This window comes from Natrix helvetica (assembly GCF_964273705.1).
Source record: "Natrix helvetica genome assembly, chromosome: 7".
Classification (NCBI taxonomy): Eukaryota; Metazoa; Chordata; class Lepidosauria; order Squamata; family Natricidae; genus Natrix; species Natrix helvetica.
Window position 1 is genome coordinate 52,803,423 of NC_138558.1, and position 25,389 is coordinate 52,828,811.

The following is a 25,389-nucleotide window of genomic DNA, read 5'->3' on the forward strand; positions in this document are numbered from 1 at the left end:
TGGATTTAAAACCAGAAATATTTTTTTGGGTATTTCAAAGGGAATATAATACATATTTAATTTTACACATGTTAACAGCTGTTGGAATTGTGCTTGCACAAAAGTGGAAAAACAAAGATGCGAAAATGAATAAATATTAGAATGTGCAGGAATGAATAAACTGACAAAATTAAGAAGGCTTTGAATACTTTTTCATGTGGGATTTGTTTTTTCAATGACCAATTAACAGAAACAGAAATTAGAAATCTAAAAGTATGAAAGAAAACTCCAATTCTGTAAGGAAAGGTCACTAAAATGTATAAGGAAATATTATTAGCACTTGATCATTATTAATGTGTAGATAACTGTGACATTACACACACACACACACACAAACTATGACAGCACCAGGAAAACACCAAAAGAATAACAGTTTTTCCCCAAAAGACTGCAGATGAAAACAGTTTTTCCCCAACCCTAAGGACAGGAAAGACAAAGCCACTGGTATAAAAACCATCAAGGCATTGTGAGAAGTTATAAAGGACAGTGCCAGGAAGCTCACAGAACCAGAAACCACCAGACAAAACACCAGCTGAAAGGTAAATTTTAAATACACCCATTAAGACAAAGGCTAAAAATAGCTCGCCTGGAAATCCCCTTTTCCTGTTTCCTGGCAGAACTAACCCCCGGGATAGTAAAGACAAAAGACCTGGGACCAAGATGAACCCAGGAAAACAGGAAAACAAAAGCAGGACAATCAGAAACCATCAAAACCCATCAAGCTGCAGGAGCTTACAAAGCAGCACACAACTCAACATATGAAAACAGCCATGGAGTCACATAAAAGGTTATTGCTGCAAGAAGCAACCACCTCACAATTACCTCAACAACTTGGTATCACATAAAAACACACAAAATCTAACAAAGCTGCCTTGCACCAACCTGGCCTACTCATAGAAAAGCAGCCACATAAATTTTATGTGCCTCAGAGTGGCTGCTTTTAAGTGTGCAGGTTTGTGCATGGTTTGGGGGATTTTGTGTGTTTCTGTAGTGAATTTATTACAGAAACACACAAAATCTTGAAAACCATGCACCAACATGCACACTTAAAAGCAATATATTGCATCACAAATAAAACATTTGCAAAAAGCAAAAATATTTCTTGTAATAAACATATTCTATAAACAATAAATTTAAAAAATCCCTAAAATGCATTAAAAAACCATTCTATAAACAACAAATTAAAAAAAAATTCCCTAAAAAGCATTTTAAAAAAACCATTCTATAAACAATAAATTTTAAAAAATCCCTCCCTAAAAAGCATTAAAAAACATTCTATAAACAATAAATTAAAAAATTCCCTAAAATGCATTAAAAAACCATTCTATAAACAATAAATAAAAAACCCGTCCCTAAAAAGCATTAAAAAACATTCTATAGACAATAAATAAAATATCCTTTAAAAAAACATTAAAAGCATAAAGAAAAAAAACCCCGAGTCACTTACCATCAGGCAGAATCAGCAGCTCTCCAATGCGATGGATGCAGGCAGCAGGCAGGCGACCAGGCAGCAGGTAAGCTGAACTGGAGGGACACAAGGACAACCCAGTCAGCTAGGCCTGCCTGGCAGGCTTAGCCAGCCAGGCGAGGCTGAGAACGGGGGTGGTGGCAAGAAAGGCCTCAGCCAAGCACCACGCGGGCTTCCCGCCCCCCGCCCCATGCTTATTTGCAGCCATGCCATCTATGCAAGCCTGGGGACCTTGTGAAGGCATTTGCGAGGCCCTCGGGCTCGCCTAGAACATAGGCCACTTGGCATAGCCTCCCGCCGCAGTCACCTCCCATCCTCATGCTTACTTGCAGCTATGTGGTCTACGCGAGCCTGGGGACCTCACAAAGGCCTTTGAGAGGCCCCTGGGCTTGCCTAGAACGTAGGCTGCTTGGTGTAATTGCGGCCATGCGTCTATGCAAATCCTGGGACCTCGTGAAGGCCTTCGTGAGGCCTGCGGGCTCGCCTGGAATGTAGGCTGCTTGGCATAGGTTCTCAACGCGGTTGGCCCCCCACCCTGCACTTATTTGTGGCCACACAGTCTCCTGATGCCACTCCCCTCGCTTAGTTTACTTACCTGAGGGAGGCAGCAAGAGCAACAGGGAAGGCGAGGATCCGCTCAGCTAGTGAGCGACGTCGTGAGAGCCAAACAAGAAAAGAGGTAAGTGGGCCATCCGCGGCGTGGTTTAAATAGGGCTCTCAGAGGCAGGGCGATTGGTGAGCCAGCCAATCAACGAGCAGTGGGTGGGGTAAGCATGGTTCAGACAGGCAGGGCAAATGAGCGGCGATCGGATGGGTGGGGCGAACGAACGGGGAGCAAGCTTTCTGGTACGGTGCCACCGGATGAACGGGTATGGAAAGGCACAGTAAATTTGACCATCTGGTACACGTGTACAGGACCTTACCGGCAGAAACCCACTTCTGATTCAAAGTTACAATAAAATTATTCTAAGTTCTAAAATAGAAATGTAGGACCCAAAGTTACACAGGTATTTTGACTTTTCAAAAGTCTTTTTAAATTATTTTTTATTATATAAAATGCAAAAAAAAAAAAAGAAAATAGGAAATTAAGGGAAGGAAAAGGAACAGGAAAAAGGGTGTGAAATACAAGAGAAAAAGAAAGAAAGGGGGGCATTGACTTCCAACTTTTCCTAGCACAGTACAAGATAAATACACTCCAACCTCAACTTTTTGCTTTTACTTATTAATATATAAAAAGCCCATTTCTGTCTTTCTGTATTTAGAAAGATAGCAGAGACATATCTTTATCCAGACTTTTAACTGTTAATTATGTCAATAACAGATTTTATTTTTGTTTGTGTTTTAATTATATTCTGATGTTTTTGTACCCTGTACCTTTTTTTGTAGATTACCTGAGGGCTGGAAAGAACAAAAAGTTGAGATATGACATTCAATAATAAGTAAACAAATAAGTTGCAGTTTAATTATAGGGAATAATGATATAATTATTTTACTGCATTCCTCTTATTATTTGTAGAGGAAAGGTAGATGTATGATTGAATACACTCTAGTTACATTCTAGGGATGTTTTCCTTCTGGGAGCTAAGTTATAGGACTGATATGAAATATTAATCACAATATCAAAAATCATTTCTTTTACCAGAAGCATAGGAAATGTTTGAAATCAACTGTGTTTATAGTCTATTATAGCACCAGCTTATGTCACAAATGTTATAAATTGTGAATTTAGAAATGTAGCTTGAAGCTACTTTGGAGATCTCAAAGGCCTGGCCTTCTTTTTGTCTACATCAGCTTTTAATTGGCAAATCTTATTTCATTCCTTGACAAAGTGACTAAATTAGTAGATCAGCAAAATGCTGTAGACATAATATACTTTGATTTCAGAAAGGCATTTAACAAAGTAGACCATAACCTACTTCTTGGTAAGCTAAAAAATATGTAGGATAGACAGCATCACTGTTGTTCCAATACTGGAGGCTTTTAAGAAAAAACTGGGCAGCCACTTCTCTGGAATGGTATAGGGCAGGGATGTCAAACTCGATTTCATTGAGGGCTGGATCAGCATTGGGATTGTCCTCTGGGGGCCAGGGGGAAGGAGGGGCGTGGCTGGGGTGGTTGCGGCTGACTGGGCATGGCCTTGATGTCACGTGGGTGGTGACCTTGGGGGCCAGGCAGGGTTGGGGAGGGAATCCAGGAGTCATCGGTGGGTGGGGTGGTGGGCAGGAGGCTTGGTCCTGCAGGATGAAGTGAAGCGAGGGAAGGGCAGGACAGCTACAGCTAGAAATTGTCAGTCATCCTACACTTGCTGCCCTTTGTGTGTGGGGGGATGGTGGTTTCCAGCTGTAGCCGTAGCCTGCTGGACCCTCAGCTGGCACACACTGCAGCTCCAGAGCCTGCTGCCACCACTGGGCTGGCCATCCAACCAGGAGGCGGGGGAGGAATGTGATGCAGAACTCTTGATACGCTTACTCTGTCCCACTGTCTGTTTTGGCTTGCAGTTAGAGAGCAGGTCACCATTAGTCATCTTCTTGGCCCCCTTGCAATTGTTGCCTTTGGCCAACATTTGCAGGGTGTTGCTGTCATGCACTCGATGCAACTCAGCCCTGCTGCGGGCTGCTGCAGTGGTCCACAGCGATGCCTTGGTGCGTTGGGTTACAAGAGCAGCGCTTCGCCAGGAGGCACAGCAGAAAGCGGGGAAGGGCACCACATTTCCTTTCCTGCTATCAGACCCAATACACGGTGCCCACCCGGGCTTCCCCGAAGTGCGGCTGTTTGCAGGATAGGAAGTGGCACCTATCCCAAGACTGGAGAAAGAGGGCCTTTCCACGGGAAGTGGGCCCTGGACACCAGTTCAGGCAGTGCCTTGTTGACTTACCCTAGGCTCCTGAGCTAGCCCGCCACTTACCAGGTGCCTCCATGGGGCCAAAGTGTCCCTGTCTACACATGGGTGCCTCTTTATAGAGCAGTGAAGGCTCACCAGGTGGAGTCTCTGCCACCTCTCCTGCGCCTCCTTCTCCGGGATTGTTGGGGAAGATCTCAATGGAAGAGAGGCGGTGGGTGGGACCTGTCACCAGGGGTTGACCTGCCTCACGGGGTTGTTGGGAGTGTTGGAGGGTGGGATCTATGCAGCTCTAGAGGGTAAGTGATGCGGGGCCCGGAGCTACTATTGGCAGCTCCTCTCACCTTGGCCTCGTCCTCCCAGCCCTCCTGCAATGGAACTTGAAATGGCCGAGCTGCACCTTCCAGGAACACCGGCCAAGTGGGAGATTTGGCTGCAACCCTCAATTAAGAATGGAGAGGTGGCAGGGGGGCTGCAAGAAAGAAGGCTGCCTTCAGCCTTCACTTTGGTCCAGAGAAGGTTCCGCACCCTCGGGAGCTCTGTCTGAAGTAGCTGTGTCAGCTGGGCAGCACCCTGAAAACGCTCTGGAGCTGCTGCCTCGCAGGGCAGGGCAGGGCAGGGATCAGCTCTCCCTGCCGAGCAGCCCCAGTGAAGGGTGCACGTCATCAGGGTTCTCTACTCCTGACAGCTCCTGGGTGGCAACTCTGCTGCTGCTCGGTAGACCTGCCCAGCCTGAAGGAGGTGAAGTGGCCAGATAGGAAGGGCATTGAGGTGCCCAGGCCCAACAGGCAAAAAGTGGTCAATGCGAGTGAGGAAAGCCAGATCACCATCAGCTCCAGGCCACCCAGGCCCAACCAGGATTGTGTGACTCCCTCTCATCTCTGCTGGGCCGCATAGCCGTACTTTACCACCTCCACTTGGCCTTCCTATCTGGCCACTTCACCACCTTCGGGCTGGACAGGCCTGGTACTCTGGGTGGCAAGGGTAGTGGCCTAATGGACCTGCACGAGCTGCTGGTAACCCGGTGGTGGCACTGGCCACAATGGTGCCAAGGTGTGTCAGGATCACAAGGAGAATACGCGCCACATGTGGACCAATTGCAAGACTCGCAAGGGGGGCAAGGAGATGACCAGCAACGATCTGCTCTCCAACTCCAAACAGAAACAGACAGGATGGAGTAGGCAAGCAGCAATCACCCCATAACCTGTCTCACCTTGTCTTGGCCCACAATGGCCAAGTTGGAGGCAGAGAGGTACAGGGGAGAGGCACATGATCCGATCTGCTGGATGTACCAGGCACCACCTGCCTGTTCCAGCCATGTGGGATGGAGTATGCACATGGTACGCATCACGTTCTCCCCCTGACTGCCTGCTACCACCACATCAGCTTTTCAGGGCCATGTGTGCCATGCCAGACACATCCCCCTCTGCATGTGCACACACCAGTGGTGGATTTCAAAATTTTTTAGAACATATTCTGTAGATGTGGCCAGTTTTGTGGGAGTGGCTTGGTGGTCATGTGACCAGGTGGGAGTGGCTTGGTGGTTATGTCACCGGGTGGGAGTAGCTTGGCAGTCATGAGACTGAGTGGGAGTGGCTTAGCAGTTATGTGACTGGGTGGGAGTGGCCAAGTTGATGTCACTGAATTCTTTGCCCCCAAAAATGATCTACAAAAAGAAGATATAAAAAAAGGAAATTTATTATTTTCTGCACTTACTACTTAAATAAGAATAAAATAAGTACACAAAACAATAAAACAGCTGCTTACAGAGGAAATATGGCTGTCCTTGCCAGTCTTCAACATTACTGACCACCTTACACATACACTTCCAGTCCCTCTGCCTCTTCCCTCTTCCTGGATTCACTCAGACATTTTTAAAACTCACATCCTGTGCACACGCACACACTTCCAGCTCCTCTGCCTCTTGCCTCTTCCTCCTGACCAATGGGTATGGGAAGGTACGCTAAATTTCACCATCTGGTACAGCCATACCAGTTGAAACCCACCCCTGGCACACACACACCTGAAAGGTCAGAAATGCTTAGTTTCAACCTGGTGGCATCCATCCCGGGATGAGATGGGCGAGGCTCAAACAACACTGGCCCGCCGCCTTCTGTGAGCATGCGTGCACACAGGGATGGGGAGGGCCAGGCCTGTGTGCATGCGCACCTGCCTCCTGTGTGCAGGTGTGTACGCCTGGATGATGGCCAGGCAAAAGCAACGCGGCCCAGACTCTTAGAGTTTCCAGGGCAGCCATACGGGCCAGATCCGACCACATCAGACAGCCCATGGGCCTTGAGTTTGGGTCCCCTCTTGAACAGGATTTTGGACTAGAAGACTTCTAAGGTCCCTTCAAACTATATTATTCTGTTAAATTTTGGATATGGATGAAAAGTGAGTACTTTGCAGTATTTTGAATGTGCTCTTTCAATAAAACTGCTTATGGGATAGCTGAATCAATAAAGAGGGGCACACCATTTCTCCATTGAATACTGGTTTGATATGCATGATTATTGGGTAGAAATGGTGTTTAAAAGATTTTTTTAAATTCTCTTTTTTATTATCTCTAAAAGCTGGAAATCTTGCTTTTTTACAGACCTTATCAAAAAGTTAGCACTACAGACATTTGGAAATCAACCTGGTGATTATCAAAAGGTAAATGTATTGCTTTATTTACATTTTCATGTAATACATTTGAGATTTTCTTTGCAAGCTAAATACTGTTAACTCTGCCACATTTCCTGATTACTTTTCCAGATTCTACAGGTGAAGATCTGCTTGCTATTTCCTTTTGCTTTGTGTCCTCGTAATTTCCATATAATACAATATTTTCCTGAAAGATTTATGAAATTTTTGAAATCTATAAAAATGAAAACATATTTCTTTTTCCCTAGATCCGTTTTGCTGATAATATATTGTTGCAAAATGATTTTAAGATAAATTGAGTTCTGTAGACACAGTGGAAGCTTCTTGGGCTTCCGAATGCAGTTTTTTAATACAGATAATCCCTAAATTACAAGTGTTCCCTTGGTGAATGTTCGAATTTACACGATAAGTGTTTACGATTGAGTCCCGAAACTATGAATGTTGCAGCACCACAGCAATTGTTTGCCCTTATGAATGAGGTGCTGCAGCATTCGCCCTGCCTATTCCCCTCCTCCCCCATCTGCCGGATCTTCATAAGCACTAGGCTTGTGTGTTCTGTACTCATCTTGCAAAGATCTAAAGATCCTTTGCTTTCTTGGCCTATTTTGGCACTTCAGGCCCTTGTAACTACACAGAGAATGGAGGCCTAAAGTACTGCAAAATCACGCGAGATCAGTAGAGTGAGATCTCATGCTATTGATCTCTTGTGGGCTCCCAGTATTTTAGGCCTCTGTTCTCTGTAAATGGAGGCCTGGACGAGATCTGCAGCAAAAGACTTTGCAAAGGGGGAGAAGGCCTGAAACATTGAAGCTTTCCTTTCATTGGCATAGCCTTTTGCCATCTTTGCAAAAAGCATTTGCAGCCCAAAATGGAGCTCTGCTGCTCTGTTTTGGTGTGTGCAAGCCTTGTCCGACACTTTGCCGCCTGAAACAAAGCTGCGGAGGGGCTGGCCGACCCACTGAAATACCACATGCTGCCCACAATTGCTTTCCCCCCTACCCAACCCGCCGCAATGGGTCACTTAGCATGCAAAAATCTAGTAAGCTGTCTCCCCTCCAGCCTCTCAGCCGTGTGCGCCACTCCAGAGCCCCATTTTGGTGTGCGCAGGCCTTGTCTGGCACTTTGCAGCCCAAAACGGACCTCTGGAGGGGCGCAAGCAGCTGAGAAGCTGTAGAGGAGACAGCTTGCTAGATCTTCACATGGTAAGTGACCCGGTACAGCAGGTTGGGGTAGGAGCAGCGGTGGGATTCACCTTCCCTACTGGTTCACAAATGTGAGTGTGTGTGCTTTCTGCACATGTGCACCACCTTCTACGCATGCGCAGAAAGTCCCACATTACGTCGGGGCAGGTGGGTGGAGCCTCCCGCAGCCGCCGCTACTGGTTCGCTGAACCAGAGATAACCGGCTGAATATCACCTCTGGGTAGAGGGGAAAGCAGTTGTGGGGAACTGAAGTATTTCAGTGGGATAGGGAGGCCTTGAGTGGTCTTAAGCAGGTGGCCTGTTCCATGACTACCTCCCCCATGGCCTTCCCTACCTTGAAATACCTCAACAGCGTGGTGCTGCATTACTAAGTTATCTTAAGTGCTGCTAGTATAGGTAAAGGACAGAGGAAAGAAGAGGATCTGTCACATGTTTTGATGCCCATTTCTGATTTGGGCAAACTGATTAGAAACTATATGCAAGAATAGCTGGCCAGTTGAGGAGTGTAGAGCACTGATTCTCTGTTCCTGTGTTTCAGCAAAGCATCATGGTCCATTAATGGAATATTAATAGTCCTTGGAATATTCTCTTTTGCCTCTAGAATGAGCCAATCAAGAGAAGACTAAAGCAGGACTATGAGATTGGGGCTACAAAAATCTAGAGAATCACAAGATGGTAGCAGAAAGCTATTTTCAAAATTATTGCCACCATCTAGTGATCATCCAGGTTTTTGCAGTCCTAAACTGGTAGTTCCAAAAAAAATTTAGAGTTCTGGTTGAAATCAATGTATATTATCTATTGGTAAAGGAAGTCCTTGACTTAAGATCACATTGGGGACCACAGTATCCATTGCTCAGCAAGATGGTTGGTAAATGAATCTCGCTTGATTTTACAACCTTTTTTGCCATTGTTGTTAAGCAGATCTCTGCAGTTGTTAAGTGAATCACATAGCTGTTAAGCAACTCCAGTTTCCCCCATTAGCTTTGCTTGCCAAACGCTGGCTAGAATGGTAGCAAATGGCAATTACCATATTTTTCAGAGTATAAGACGCTCTGAAGTATAAGATGAACCTAGCTTTTGAGGAGGAAAACAAAGGGGAAAATGTGCCTCTGCCTCTAGCAATTTGTCTCTTTGCAGCAAACAGCAAATAGTACAGAAGATATACACTGTTTGTGGTGTTACATTTCAGACTATTCTTGTACAGATGCTGTTAAAATTGACATGTTTTTTTGGAAATATACATTATACTCTGCTATTTAAAAGAAGATACAATAGCACTGGGTCTCTTCAGATCAAGCATTTATTTTAAAAAGCTTCTTTATTTTGATAAGTTGTGTAGAACAATAATAAAACAACCTTTAAAAAATAAGTCTAATAATTTGAACATTCTATAGGAATTTATAGTTATTGACTTAACACCTTGCAGCAAACAGCAAACAGCCTATTTCAGTTTAGCCTGATTAGAAGAAAAAAAATCTGCCTCTGCCTCCCAGTTATTTTCCTCCTTGCAGCAAACAGCAAGTTTCACTTTCAGTTTAAGCAGGGGCCTCCCGATGATCAGCTGTTTCAGGCTGCAGGGATTGCCATAGCCTATTGCTGTCTCCGCAAGCCCCATTTTCTGTTTGCTGGGAGGCAGAGGCCAAAGGGTGGGTGCCGGTGGGTGGGTGGGACTACAGTCGGTGTATAAGAGACACCCAAATTTTCACCCTCTTCTAGGGGGGAAAATGGTGTGTCTTATACTCCAAAAAATACGGTACATGACCCAGGACACTGCAGCTGTTGAAAATACATGCCAATTGCCAAGCACCCAAATTTGGATCGCATGTCTATGTGTTATGTCAGAAATAAGTTTGAGGACTGGTTAGAAGTCACTTTTTTCAGTGCTGTTGCAACTTAGAAAGGTTACTAAACAAATGGTTGTAAGTTGAGGAATATCTATATTCGGTATAAGATGATGTTTATACAGTTTTATAGTTTTCAAGTATTTTCCAGAAAATAAGTTCCTGTAAATCCAGGTTGATAGAAGAGGGGAGGCTAGTGGGCTTCTGGGAAGCTATTTGGGGTACTTTTCCCTGTTCATGAATCCAGATAATTATCATCAATCTGTCTGTCTGAACAGAAAACAGGCTTCCTACTGAAAGGTTGATTGAATTCATTTAATGTTCAGGTTAATTGCAGTGATCTCCCACTTCCTTTTTCTGGTTTGTAGTGGTCACTAACTATTATTTCACATGTATCTCTTGTGCCACTTGAACATTTTGTTCTTTTGAACAGATGGAGAATTTCTCATTCCAAAGATTGTGGTAACTCCGTAGCCCTAAAAGTTGCAGTCAACTACATTTATGAGGTTTCTGAGCCAAATTATCAAGCCAAAATCCTTCTAAATAAGTTTACCATGCAAACTAAACGCACCATCTTGGACAATTACAAAAATAAATTTTATTTGTGAAAATCACAGTGATTTTCAGGCTTTTCATTTTTGACCACTTTAAGATAACCATGCGATTGGCATGAAACTGGAATATATGGGAAATTGATTTTTTCCCCCTCCCATTGTCTCTTGATAGGCTCTTAGCTTAAAATAAGTACCACTTACTTAAATTGTTTTATCTATTCTATGTTATTCCTACATTATTAAAATTGTGTGTGGCTTTAGTTTGTATAAAGTGTTTATTATTTTGTGCCAAATTCAGGCACATATTTCTATGTATTTAAAAGATCTATTTTGTGGGAGGAAAGGAGGAAAGAAAAAGGGGGTCTGCTTCTCACTTGTCAATGCATCATGGGTAAGAATGAATCATAGGAACTGGATGGATCTTTCAGTTGGAAGATCCACAACTTCTGGATGTGGAAGTTGAATTTTTTTTTCTCCTGCAACCTCCTGCTTCTAGACGAAGGTTTGTAAACTGGAAGAGATAGTCTGATGGAGGTTATGTGTGACCCTTTTTCTAAATGATTAGTTGTCTTCCCTGCAATAATGGACATAACACAATTGCTTTAGAGGATTTTGAAGATGACTGAAAGACACTGTCCTTTGAATGCCATAAAAAGGACTTAAGAGTTTATCAATCTACCGTATAAAGCCATAGTTTCATAGTGAGAGGAAACTTCAATATAAACGATCACCTTGTTGTATCTCATGATTGTACCTCATACACTTAAAAGGCGAGTCTAAATCCATTTATATGTTGAATTGTTTTAAAAACTATGACTGCAATTTTTATTCCACCTTTCCCTATACTATATTTTTATGTTTTTATGTATTTTTGAACAATTTTTGAAAGTCAAGCTACTGATTAGGAAGGTCTATGTTTGAGACATCAGTAAGGGTCTCCATAGTTTTCCATAGTATCAGAGATGCTTCTCTGTAAAATCTGGCTGGAATTGGTGTGGTGGCCAAGTGACTTCTAAATAGGTATTTATTCTTATGAGTTCTCCTCCAGGCCACTTACACCTAGGGATATAATTGAGTAGTGGATTGGTAAGAAGTTTTTTTTGAATTTGGAACAGTTCAAAACGTTTAATGCCAAAATGGTAAAAACATTTTGACCTTCCCAGTAGTGTTTTGAGTCCAGAACAGCCTGGTCTTTCAAAAGAATCCCTCTGTTGATCTTAAAAACTGCTGTTTTGTGCTTGAAACACTTACAGAGTAGTTAAAATCATTGTTTCTAACTCAAAACTTTGCACACCCCAGTTGATCATTCTGCCTCCAATGTTGGTTAGGCCCTCCTTGAAAAATGTTCAGATATTTCCAACTTTGTTCTCGGGCTTGAGGAAATCAGGGTGTACTACTTTGTCCAAATCAATATCAAGTATTTGTGAAGGACTTTTAATCTTGGCCCCAACATACCAGGAAAAAGAATAAAGGGCATTATATGCCAGTAAAAAAGGCACATTTTAAATAAAGGAAATTTGGAATACCTGAATTAATATTCTGTATAATATCTGTTTAACTGATTATCTAAATAATGACAAGTAACTGCTTTTTATATATTATTTTTGTTAAAGAATTAGAAACCTCTTCAGGTAACTGATTTATAATTAATGGCAGGAAAGAGAACAAGGTGTTGGTCATCATCTTTAAAGCGCTCCATGGCACAGGACCTAGTTATTTGCGGGATCGTATCCTGCCCCATACATCCCTTCGACCGATTCGCTCTCACAGAGAGGGACTCCTCCGGGTGCCGTCCACTAGGCAATGCCAGCGGGCGACGCCCAGGAGTAGGGCCTTCTCTGTGATGGGCCCGACCCTTTGGAATGACCTCCCCCCAGATATCAGGACTATCACCGACCTCCGCTCCTTCCGTAAGAAACTAAAGACCCACCTGTTCAATCTAGCCGGCCTGGCCTAATTCCTAATTCCCAATTTTAGTTCCTCAAGCCTGCATTTTTTAAAATTTTCTAGGGGTATACTTTTAGTTGTTTTTAATTTAATTTTTAATTTTTACTTATTGTACAGTTGTATGAGGTTTAATTTGTTTTTAAGGGTATGGGATATTCGTTTTTTGTATTCGTTTTAATGACACACCTGTACACCGCCCCGAGTCCCTTCGGGGAGAGGGGGCGGTCTAGAAATACTGAAAATAAATAAATAAAAATAAAACAAGAGAAGACAAAATAAACGGAAACTTTAGTCTCTGGAGTAAAGTTTAATCTATATCTGAACCTGCATAAATATCTTTTTCAAAGACATAAAAGCAGGGACCGAAATCATTGCTTTTGACACAACTGCTGTGCTGATATACTCCTAGGAATTTAACTCCAAGTATTAGTGTTTCTCAGTCTTGACAACACTAAGATGTATGGATTCCAACTATCAGAATTCCCCAGCCAGCATACCATTGAAATTCATGCATTTTAAAGGCTGAAGTTGAGAAAAACTGCCCTAGATAAACTACATTTACAAAAACCATTTAAACCTAGTAATGTTTTTCTATCTACGTATTTCTATTGGATGATAAAAAAAGAAATGAAAGGTGATGCACTTCTGCTCCCAAAGCTAAAAAAAACATAATAGTTTATATGCTAAGGATAATTCGTTCTGTTGAAGGATTCAATTTGAAATAAAACATTACTTTTTAAAAAATGCAGCCTGTACCAAGAGGCAGCTTGTTCTCTTAGTGGGGCTAGGAGAAATTAAATGTCAGTTAAATGTTAAAATTCAAAGATATTTCACTTTGTCATTTGCATTCACATTTGCTTTGTAAATACTTGATTAACTTAATTATTCCTTGCCGTTTTTCACTTGAATTGGTGGCTGCATAAATTCTGTGAGTGCTTGATTTATAGCTCACCTGCTTTCTTTTTATTCCTGCTGCTCTGTACATCATTTCCCTCTGATTTCCACAGCCCGAAAATGTTGTATTGACTCTTCAGGTAAATTTTTTTTGTTATTATCTCACATATCCTTTGCTTCTAAAATACCATGAATTGATTCTTAACCTCATCCAACAGTGTTCTTTTCAACATCCTATAAAGAAAGAAAATATATTTTAGCAAACATAACGGGGTTCTTTATATTGTTGATTTCATTTATAAAATACTTGTCTTATTTTTAAGAAAATTGTATTTAAAATATTTATATTTATATCTTACAAAATTCCAAATCTGACCCAAAACTAAAATCAGGGTACTGATATTAACACTGCATATTGCTCTTGTTTATGCTGGAAGCTGTTTTCTTTGAGCAACTGGGATCTTTCATATGGGTTCACTGGAGAGTTTGTAACACTCCTTTCATGTTTTGGTTAGTCTAGGACAGGGGTCTCCAAACTTGGCAATTTTGAGACTTGCGGACTTTAACTCCAAGAAATGATGTTTGTAATATGTGTGTGTATTTATATATATTATATAAAATTATAAAATATTTTATAATTATATATAAAAATAATATATGTTTGTGTTGTATTTGTGCTGTTAAATAAATAAATAAATTATCAGCATAAATACAACACAAACATAGCAAAGGCAACATTAAAAATAAAAGTATGGTTTTCTGCCTGGATGGTATTCTGTAATGAGCCGAAGGACAGAAAGGGGGAGTAGTGAGCTCCCTCCCATATTTGGGCATACCAGGGGTTGTAACACAAATACATACCTATTTCCCTGGCCTAGCTGATAAGGAAGAGAGCCTGTGTTTAGTGGCAATTACATCTGCCTAATATGCAATACAGCCCTGGTTCGATTCCCAGTAAGGGTATGGCTAGCTGATGAGAGCTAAATAGCTTGAAGTAGATCTATACTAGTCTCCCTTTATTTATTTATCAGCACAAATACAACACACACACACACACACACACACACACACACACACACACATATATATTACCCAGATACCATTCCTGAAATGTTTTTCAAATTTGTCAAACAGAGCAACCTATCCAACAATTAAGGAAAAGAAGCTGAACTGCAGTACTTTTAAAACAGTGTGTCTATTCTGTTGTATTTTTGCCACTTGCATATGTGCTAAGTGAATGGCAGGTTTAGTCTTATTGCAGGCCACCATTGCATCTTGTATTGTGTACATCTTGTTTCCAGACATGATCAGGCAAAAAAACATCAGAGAATTCTGCCTCTTAGAGTGTTTATTTCCCTGCTGCAGCTAATAGCTGCTAACAAGTGTCATTCGCCATGGTTTATCAGTTCCCCTTTTGAAAGCTAGCAGCTAACCACACTTAGTGTTGACAGATTTTTAAAAAATGCTAAACTGGGTCAGATTTGCTTAATCCTTGAATTGGCAATGACAGTTCCAATTTATCCCAGACTAGTTCTAGAGGCTAGAGTGAGCAATACGGAAAAAGCATCGCAATAGAAGGTGAAACCAAGGAAGCCATTCATTCATTCATTCATAGATTTCTGTAGCTATCCACACACAAAAATGTGTCTCGAAGCAGTGTACACAATAAACACAAAAACACAATAGATCACAGGAGAATGAGCCATAAATTACAACAAGGTGACAGGTGGTTTGGAGTACATCAACGTATATTACCCCTTATGGGACAAGCTCATCTCACATAGGCCCATGAATGATGTTGCTACGGGGAATCCAGTCTCCTTTCTTCGGAGCTGCTTCTCAGTTGAAGCTTTGCAATGCTTGAACTTAGTATTCTGAGATCTTATGGAAGCACTTTTTGCTTTGCTTGGAATCCTTTTTCATGGATCTGAACTGTACTATGTACACCATTTACTTTATGATAGTTCTCTTGAAGTCTCAAGAAGATTCAAATATTTCATTCCCCTATATTTTTTTGGGGGGAAAGATCCAGTGACTTGGTAAAGTTGGACGTAGCATAAGAGTGTTCTATTTGACTGGAATCCTTTCACTCATGCATTGCTGATGCTGAAGGTACACTTTTGGAAAATGGTGAAATTATTTGAGATTCAGCTGCCCCAATTTCAAATGTGATTTTGAGTTGAGCAGATGGCTGCTCTCCTGCCCTGATATATATGTGTGCTCTGTCACAGAATTGCCAGAGGAGAGAGTGACTAGTAGCACCTTCTGCCTCTCCTGTCTGGAGCTCAAGAGACGGTTGCATACAACGGATGATAGTTCTTATCAAGCCCTTCCGTAGGACAATCGTGTTGAGAATGCCCAACAGCTGTTGCATTCTGAATCAGCCTTACCAGCCTCACTTTCAAGTTGTAACACATGCTGCTTTTCTCTAAACTGCAGGCAATTTACTATGAAATAGGCTTCATAATCTCAGCTGCCCTGGGAATCCTATTTGTCCTGTTGCTTCCACTGATTGGCCTCTGCTTCTGCCTGTGCCGATGTTGCGACAATTGTGGTGGGGAAATGCACCAGAGACAGAAAAAGAACATCAACTGTCGGAGGAGGTGCTTTGCTAGCCTCCTCTTGGTAACTACATTGCTAAGCAGGTAAGCTAAACACGGTACGTTTGGGGTGACTGCCAAATAACTAAATATGTTTATTATTTCTGGAGGATTGATTGGATCAGGAATTATACCCATCTATTTAGAGGCTTCTAATTTTTTTTCATGATATCAGAAACTTTGTCTTCATGATAGAGATGAAGCATTTCAAATTTTATTATTAAGTTGGATTCAGTCCCCTCTCAAAAGGCGGAAATCTAAAATTGTAAGCCACTTTCTCTTGAGCTCTTCTGACATTTATTTTGTGGTAAACCACATATATATATTTATCTCCTACCCCATGGTAATACAGAAAAGCCCCTAAGACATTCTCAAAGAAACATCTTGATAGCTTTGCTGGAGAAGGCAGGCCTGCAACAGTCTGAGCAAATGAAACTATGTACTGATTTCTTGTTACGAACATAGAACAATACAGTTGGAAGGGACCTTGGAAGTCTTCTATTCCAACCGCTGCTCCCCCACAAGCAGGAGATCCTATACCATTATAGACAAATGGTTGTTCAGTCACTTCTTAAAAACCTCCAGTGATAGAGAACCAACAACTTCTGGAGGCAATTAATCACTGGTTAATTGTTCTTACTGTCAGGGAATTTATCCTTAATTCTAAGTTGCTTTTCTCCTTAATTATCTGTGGCTTCTTGTCCTGCATTCAGGTGCTTTGGAAATTAGAAACAGAATAACAGAGTTGGAAGGGACCTTGGACGTCTTCTAGTCCAACCCACTGCTCAAACAGGAGACTCTATACCATTCCAGACAAGTAGCTGTCCAGTCTCTTCTTAAAACCTCCAGGGATAGGGAACCCACAACTTCTTCTTTTTTCTTCAATTTTTTAAATTATATTTTAGTACAAATAATCCATCTTCCATTAAAAGTGTGTCATCTGGGTACCAATGTTTGTGCAATAACAGTTAAAATTTACAATCATATTCACTATTTATTCTTAGCTTAATACCAACCCATTAAATATCTGATACTTTACGTCCTCTTCTTAGTTTGATTAACTCTACTATTTTCTATATTTTACTCATCTACTTTTATATCTAATTTTTATATTTATCCTCTAACCATCAATAAATTTTTTCCAGATCGCATAATAACCAGTTTTCTTTCTTTGTAATTTCCAGTGTTAACCTATTCATTTCTGCACATTCTAATATTTTCCTTATATTCTCCTCTGTAGGAATCTCTTCACTTTTCCAGTTTTGTGCAAATACAATTCTATTAGCGGTTATTACATGAATAATCAAATATACATTTTCTTTACTATAAGTTTCTGGTAAGTTCTCCAATAGGAATATTTCAGGTTTCAAGTCAATATGTTGTTGTATCATATTTTCCAACCACTTGCATATTTTTATCCAATATTTTTAGCTTCTACACATGTCCACCACATATGATAATATGAGCCAGGTGTCTGATGACATTTCCAACATTTAGCTGATTTATCTTTAAACATCTTCGCCAATCTTGCTGGTGGCAAATGCCATATGTAGAACATCTTATACAAATTATCTTTATACGCAGTTGATATTGTTAGTTTGTAATTTCTATCCCATAATTTCTGCCATTTTGTTAGTTCTATCGTATAACCAAGGTTTTTTGCCCAGGCTATCACTGTTTCCTTTACTTGTTCTTCTAATTTAATACTCAGTAAATAGCTATATAGTTTTTAAAATCATCCTCTCTTCTGTTCCTGTTAGTATCTTATCTAATTCTATCAACTCCATATAAAAACTGTATAATTTAGCATCTTTTTCATATCTAGATTGTATTTCCAGTTGCGTATACCAAGCCATGTTGATCCCCTGTTTTTCTAATTCTTGCTTATTTTTGAGCTCCTCTATTTCAGTCAAAATGTCTTTATATCTAACAATATTTCCCATATTAACAATATTTGGGTGTATTAGTGCTTCCATCATCGAAAGCCAGACTGGTATCTTTAAATATTGTTGTTCTCTAACTTTCTCCTATACTAACAATATGGATTTTCTTATATAATGTCTGTGAAAGTAACCATGTATCTTATTCTTCTACCATAAAATGGCATGCCATCCCAATTGCAAATAATGTCCCTCCAGTGTCAATAATCCTATATTTCTCAGTACAAACCATTTTTTCATCCATGTCAGAGGTGGATTGCTACCGGTTTGCACCAGCTTGGGTGAACCGGTAGTGGAAATTGCGACTGGGTCACCAAACTCGTAGGGATGGCAGGCTGGCCACGCCCCTGAACCGGTTTCCCGGTCGTCCATGCTGTTGCTGGCATGTTTTTTAGTCATTTTATAATGTTCTGCGCATGCACAGAACCGGCAATAACTTTGGCAGTAACCCACCCCTGATCCATGTTAACACTGCTGCCTGGTAATATAATTCCCAATTTGGTAATCCAAAACCTCCTCTACTTCTTGCATCCTGTAGCATTTTTAAATTAATTCTTGCTCCCCCTCCCCGCCAAATATATTTTGTTATTGTTTTATTTAGATCTTCAAAATAATTTTTCTAAAAAAATATTTTCAGACCTGCCACTTCACCATACTCTTCTATTCTTTTTAGCAGTTTTAACCCTGTTTCTTGCGAACCTTCTAAAATAAAAAACCAAGTCGTCTGCAAACACTTGTAATTTATAATCTTCCTTTTTCATTTCCATACCTCTTATCTCCTTATCCTGTCTAAAATTTCTGTTTAATACTCCTAACGTCAATACGAATAGTAGCAGGGACAGAGGACATCCCTGCCTTGTACCCTTCATTATGCTAACTTTTTCCGTCATGTCTCCATTTACCATTACCTTTGCAGTTTGTTTATAGCAAGTGTCCTCAAACATTTTAAATGGGGGGCCAATTCACAGTCCCTCAGACTGTTTGGGGGCCGGACTGTCTGGGTGGGCATGGCTAGGTGGGCATGTAACTGGGTGAGTGTGCTCTGTGGGTGTGGCTAGGTGATCATGTGACTGGATGGGCATGGCTAATTTAGCAGTCCATTAAACAATACACACAAATTAAACTTTAATTTGTTATGCTCCTGGGGATGGAAAGCAGGTTAGTGAAGGGATGTGGCTGCCTTGGGGTGTGTATGCATCTCTCTCTCTCTCTCTCTCTCTCTCTCTCTCTCTCTCTCCCTCCCTCCCTCCCTCCCTCCCTCTGTAGTCTGGGGAGGCCAAAAACGGGCCCATATTTGGCCTTCTCAGCCTCCAGAACCTGCCGCCCAAAAATGAGCCCATTTTTGGCCTCCTGTGGCCTCTACGCATCCTGTTTTTGACCTTCTCAGCCTCCAGAAGGTGGGTGGGGCAGCATTGCGGGCCCTTGTGGGCCCGATTAATGGCTTTGGCAGCTCTATCTGGCCTTCCTTGCTGTAGTGTGAGGACCCCTGCTTTATAGTATATTGTCTTGACCACTTTAATAAATCTCTCCCCAAAATCCATGGCCTTTAATTGCATCAGCATAAGCTGCCAGTTCACATCAAACGCCTTCTGTGCATCAAAAAAAAAAAAAAAACCAATGCCATTTGCTTCTCTGGATGTGCTTCATAGTATTCCAGTGTATTTAAGATTATCCTCACATTATCTTTAATTTGTCTGTTTGGTAAAAAACCATTTTGGTCTGTATGCATAAATTGATTCAAGAATCTCTTTAGTCTTTCTGCTCTCATTTTGGAGCAAAACTCTTATAGTCCGCATTCAATAATGATGTGGATCTATAGTTTTTTATCTGTTGCAGATCTGTATCTTCTTTCGGTATGAGAGTAATGTATGCTTCCATCCAAGAGTTCGGTATTTTTGCCTCTGACAGTAGTTCATTGATTATTTCCAACACTGAATTACCTATAGTATCTTGTACCGTTTTGTAAAGCTCTGCTGGTAGCCCATCTGGGCCTGGTGTTTCGCCATTTTTTTTTTTTTGGTCTTTTGATTGCTTCTGTTAGCTCCATCATTGTTATTCTTTCTTCTAAAGCTATTTTAACTGTTTCTGGTACTGTGTGTAATTCAGCTTTTTCTAAGTATGATTTTATTTTTTCTTCTGAAGTTATCTCTTGATTATATAATTTCTTATAGTTATCATGAATTATTTTCTTTTTATCATTGTTTTGATAGTAAAATGTTCCTTCCTCATCTGTTAGCTGATAAATCAGTTTCTTTTCTTTCTTCTTTCTCAGTCTATATGCCAGCCATCTTCCTGGTTTACTTGCATTTTCAAAAAAGTTTTGTTTCAAACTTCTAATTTTGTATGCTAACTCTTCTTTGTCTATTAAATTCAACTCGTGTTTTTTTAAGTCCATTTGATTTTTATATTCTTTTTTGTGGCTCTTTTTGTAGTTCCATCTCTAACCTCCTATACTTCTCTTCTAATTTCTTTTGCACTTGACTCCTTTTTTGTTTTTCTTTCCCACATATGTTATGGTTAATCCTCTAATATATGCCTTTGCTGTATCCCATACATTCTGTAATGAAGTTTCTTCTTTTCTATTCTCTTTGAAGAAGTCAATTTCTCTTTCTATAAATTGTGTATATGTTCCTTTTCTTTCAATATTGTTTGATTCATTGTCCATCTTGTCCCTCCCATATAACTTTTATATGGAAGGGACAAGATAACTGTGATCCACCCAGATATTTGTCTGAATATTTATTTCTTGTATATTAGCTATTAGCTCAGTTGACACCCACAACATCTCTATTCTGGACCAGGATATAAGTCTGTTTGAATAAAACGTATATAGAGTTTTCTTGGGGTATGTTCCTCACCAAGCATCTTGAATACCTGGTTCTTCCAACCTTTAAAAAAAGGTTCTTGGGAGTATTTTCCTCTCTTTTTTGTTTATTTTACTAGTTTTGTAGTCCAAGTCCATATCTACAATTGCATTAAAGTCTCCTACAATGCATATGTTTTTGTTTTGCAATTCTATTATTTTCTTATGTAATTTACAATAAAAATCTTCTTATCATTTGGTGCATATATCCCCCAAACAGTAGAAAAAAAGAAAAAACAGAATTAAAAAATTCCACAGAACAGCAATAAAAGTTATGATGAGTGCCAGAAGGAGTGGTGATTTTCTGGGAGGGCACTAGAATTAGAATTAATACAGTTGTGGAGGCAGAGGCTTTCATTGAAAAATACAGGGCCTTTCTAGATGGAACAGGGGACAGTACACAAGATATGGGGGGAAGGGGCCATGGCTCTGCCAGAAAACAGGGGGTAGGAAGCAATAGTGAAAAGACTCAGGTCACAAAAATGAGTTTGAAACATTATTGCAATTGTTGTTATAATGTAATTGTTGGAAGTGACATAAAAGATGATTGAACATATTGTTGATATAATGCAAAACAAGAGGCTGCCAATGTTTATTTCTTAAATTTTGATTCTTTTTTTTCTGTAAAAGTTGTGAGATTCGGGGGAATTTCTACCTTTCGCACGATGTAGCTGTCAAAATGTTCTTGTACCTATTTACCCTTTCCTATAAATATTTGTAAAAACCAATAAAATTCTTTTTAAAAAAAGTTATAATGAGGAGAAAAGAAAAAGAAAGAAATTTGTAATCCAAGTCAGTCCACCGAGTTCCAAAACTGCAATCAACAAGTATTTCTATTCAATATAAAGTTTCATAGAGCAGCAATAAGAAAAGAGAAAAAAACCTTCTTCAAAAAGTGAAGGGGGGGGGTATCTTGTATAGCCTTGTTTAGTTTGCCTTGTTATGTTTTCCTTTTAAGTTACAAGAGCTACACATTAAAAAAAAAAAGGATTCCAGTGTTCCGTTCTCTATCTTAATTCTTCAGTCAAAATAACTCCTTATCAATTTGGTTCCCAGTCTCTCAAGGCTGTTTTCTCCCTCTTACGTCTTCTGATATTCACCTTAGCCTGTAGATGGCAGTGTTGCTCTGCTTTCTTTCTCTTTACACTGTATCTCTCAACGTAAGTAAAAAGTACTATATTTATAAGAAAGAAAAGAAAAACAAAAAAGTTTGTTTAGTCACTTTCACATTAACCAATAGTTCCTAATTTAAAAATTAAGGTGTCCAGTCCAGTTTTCTAGCTTAACTCCTCCAACAAATCCTTACAAACCAGTTTCTTTTTTTTATAATGGCTCCAAAAGCCTTCCTCTCAGCTTTTCTTCTGCAGGTGGAAAACCTGCTCCCACCTCATTTCTTCGAGTCACACTTTCCTCTGTTGTTCCCCAGGAGGCTTTTCTTTTAAAAGTTTTAAAAATCTATAGTTAAAGTATCTCACCCAGATCGATCACACCTTCCTTCCATCTTCTCGTTCTTCTGGTGACTACTCCAGCTTCATAGCAGCATGCAATGGCTGCTTTCCCAGCCGTCAGTTTAAGGAGTGTTCTCCAAATCAATCAGGCTTCCTGGGACCAGCAGCGTGTGCTTCCTTTGTTTATCGCCTCTCCGAGGTGACTTAAGGTCCATAAAAGGACCACCTAGCAGCTGCAGGAACTTCTCTGAGGCATGTCATAGTGCTGTGAAGTAAGCCCCTCCTCCCTGCACCCATAACTTCTGAAGGCAGCCCATTCCACTGGTTAATTATTCTCACTGTCAGGAAATATTTCCTTAGTTCTAGGTTGCTTCTCTCCTTGATTTGTTTCCATCCATTTTTTTCTTGTCTTGCCTTCTGGTGCTTTGGAAAATAGGTTGACCTCCCTCTTCTTTGTGGCAGCCCTCCAAATATTGGGAGGATGCTATCATGTCACCCCTAGTTCTTCTTTTCCCTAGATTAGACATATCAAATTCCTGCAATTGTTCTTCATATGTTTAGCCTCCAACCCCTAATCATCCTTGTTGCTCTTCTCTGCATTCTTTTTAGAGTCTCAACATATTTTTATAATCTGATGACCAAAACTGGATGCAGTATTGTAGGTGTGCTCTTATTAAGGCTTTATAGAGTGGTATTAGAACCTCCTTTGATCTTGATTGTATCCCTCTGTTAATGCAATTTAGGATTCACTTAACAACCTTGTTAGTAACTTAAAGAGCGCAGCTATTTACTTAACTGTGGCAAAAAGATTGCAAAATTCACTTAACAACTGTCTCACGCAGCAACAGAAGTTTTGGGCTCAGTTGTAAATATAAGTCCAGGACTAGCTGTATTACATGCACTAAGTTGGTTCTCTAAAACAAGTACTAATGGACAGCATCATATAAGTCCACTTCAATAACAGAAAATAGTTCCTTGATAATTTTACTGTGCTTTGGAATCAGATATCTAACAATATTATTTAATTCTACAAAAGTAAGAATAATTCTTTCTTCTGTATTCTCTCTTGCTACCTAGTATTGGGGTGTTTTTTGCCTATGCGGCTAACCAGCATCTCACAAGCCAAGTCCGAGGAGCCAAGGGACTCATGTACAATAATTTCAGAGACCTTCGTATGTTCCTGAATGGAACTCCTGGGGTAATGTACCATTTTCCTTTGGGTGGCTTCATGTGGTGTTAGGAAAGTAGGCATGCAATGATTCCGTGACTGGATTCAATTTTATATTTGCATTGTTGTATGAGACGTTAAAAATATCATTAAACGCATGCCACATAAAACTGAACTCCTATTAACAATTGATTGTATTGTGCACCATTAGTTGTAATATTGCACAGCATTTTTGTTTTTATCACTCTTCCAGTAAGTGTGGGAATCTTGCCATAATAAAAATGGACATCTCAACTTTTGAGGGGCATGTGGCTGGCAATAGAATATCTGCCTGATCATACATTTCCCTCAGATGCCTCTAGAAAACACAAAAGAGTGTAATCACAAACTTCCACTCAAGTTCACCAGCAGTTAATATTAAGAGTTTATGTAATCATCATGATTAGGGGAAAAATTCCCAATTAGGCTGTGAAGTGGACTGGGTATTGAAGTGTCATCTACTGCATAAAGCTAGAATTCAAGCTTTTGTGATGCTGCCATGTGTCTTCCAGAAATGACAACAGTGCTTAAAGTTATGTGAATATTACTGCCTTGGTATATGTGGGTCTGTTGTTAATCCTATGTTTGTTGCTTTCTTTTTAGCAAATTGACTATTTGGTGAATCAGTATAACACTACCAAGAAGAAAGCACTTTATGATCTTAATAGTAAGTATATAATTAAGAGACTTGCATCAGATGGAGTTTGTTCTCATAGTTTTTGCTCTTTACTTTGCTAAAGACTACAATACCCTCATTATGTATGAAGCATGTTATCTAACTTTCTTTTGGGCCCAAAATCAGCACTCGGGCTTATTTTTGGAGATGTCTTTTTTTTTTCATCACAAAGTCCAGCCTGGTCAGGTGCCTCACCTCCCCATGCATGCACAGGAGGAGGCGACCGCGCAAAGGCTGACTGCAGCAGGAGATAGAGGGGGACAGGTGCCCAAAGGGATCGGATATATCTCTCTCTCCCTCTCTCCCTCTCCGTCTCTCTCTCTCTTTCTCTTGCTATGGCGGTAGTAGTGGCGCTTCGGTACCTGGCCTACCAGGATGGCCCCAATTTCTCTCTTTCTTCTCTTTGCTCCTCCTCCTTCCCTTTTCCCTGCTTTTCATCTGTCCATTGCAGCACAGCTCCTTGGATCTACTTTGACAGCAGCAAGGCTTGGGGGATGGTCAATCCCCATTTGTGGTGTGACTGCAGACCATAGCGGCAGGGAAGGCAAACTCACCCACCAGACCAGCCTGGTGGGGGTGGGGTGGGAAATTGAGCAGCACCAAAATCAGATGAAAGTGTGGCATTCAAGCCCTGGAACATTGTTTGAAAGGGGCGGTATTGGCTGCAATTCTTGTTACTGGGAGAGGCTGTGTGTTACTTCTAAGCAAGCACTTTCCACAATCTACCAGGGCTCAATTACACAAAGGCAATGTGCACTGGAAGGGAAGCAGAGAAGAAGTTTCTGTTAGGAGAGGTCCTTCCCAGCAGTCAAGACTTCAATGCCACACTTTCAGCTACTTTTGGCATCACTCAGCTTCCCACCCCATCCCTACCAAACACTGTAACCCCCGCAATCCTATTCAACCCCTGTGTGTTTGTGAGTGTGTGAGAGAGATAGAGAGAGAAAGATAGCTGATCCAACCTTGGAGAGTTATACCAGGACTAGGGTGTCTGTCTGTCTGTCTGTCTGTCTGTCTGTCTGTCTGTCTGTCTCTCTCTCTCTCCCTCTCCCTCTCCCTCTCCCTCTCTCCCTCCCTTTCTCTTCCTCCCTCTCTCTCTCTCTCACACACACAAACAAGCACACACACACATGTTTGATCCTTCCTTCCGTCCTTCCTTCCTTGCAACACACAACAATTGCCGTCCCCACTTTCTCACTTGCATCACTCCACGTCTCCCTTCTCT

General features: G+C 40.8%; 1 protein-coding gene across 5 annotated transcripts in view; it reads left to right on the forward strand.

The window, feature by feature from the left end:
- PROM1 (prominin 1) overlaps window positions 1-25,389 on the forward strand; it is a 121,041-nt gene that overhangs the window by 36,989 nt on the left and 58,663 nt on the right. For all 5 annotated transcript variants that reach the window (XM_081959412.1, XM_081959411.1, XM_081959414.1 and 2 more), the window contains exons 4-7: window positions 6,943-7,001; window positions 15,870-16,075; window positions 23,359-23,479; window positions 24,092-24,155. In XM_081959412.1, the coding sequence (XP_081815538.1) occupies window positions 6,943-7,001; window positions 15,870-16,075; window positions 23,359-23,479; window positions 24,092-24,155 (450 nt within the window). The remainder of the gene's footprint in view (window positions 1-6,942; window positions 7,002-15,869; window positions 16,076-23,358; window positions 23,480-24,091; window positions 24,156-25,389) is intronic.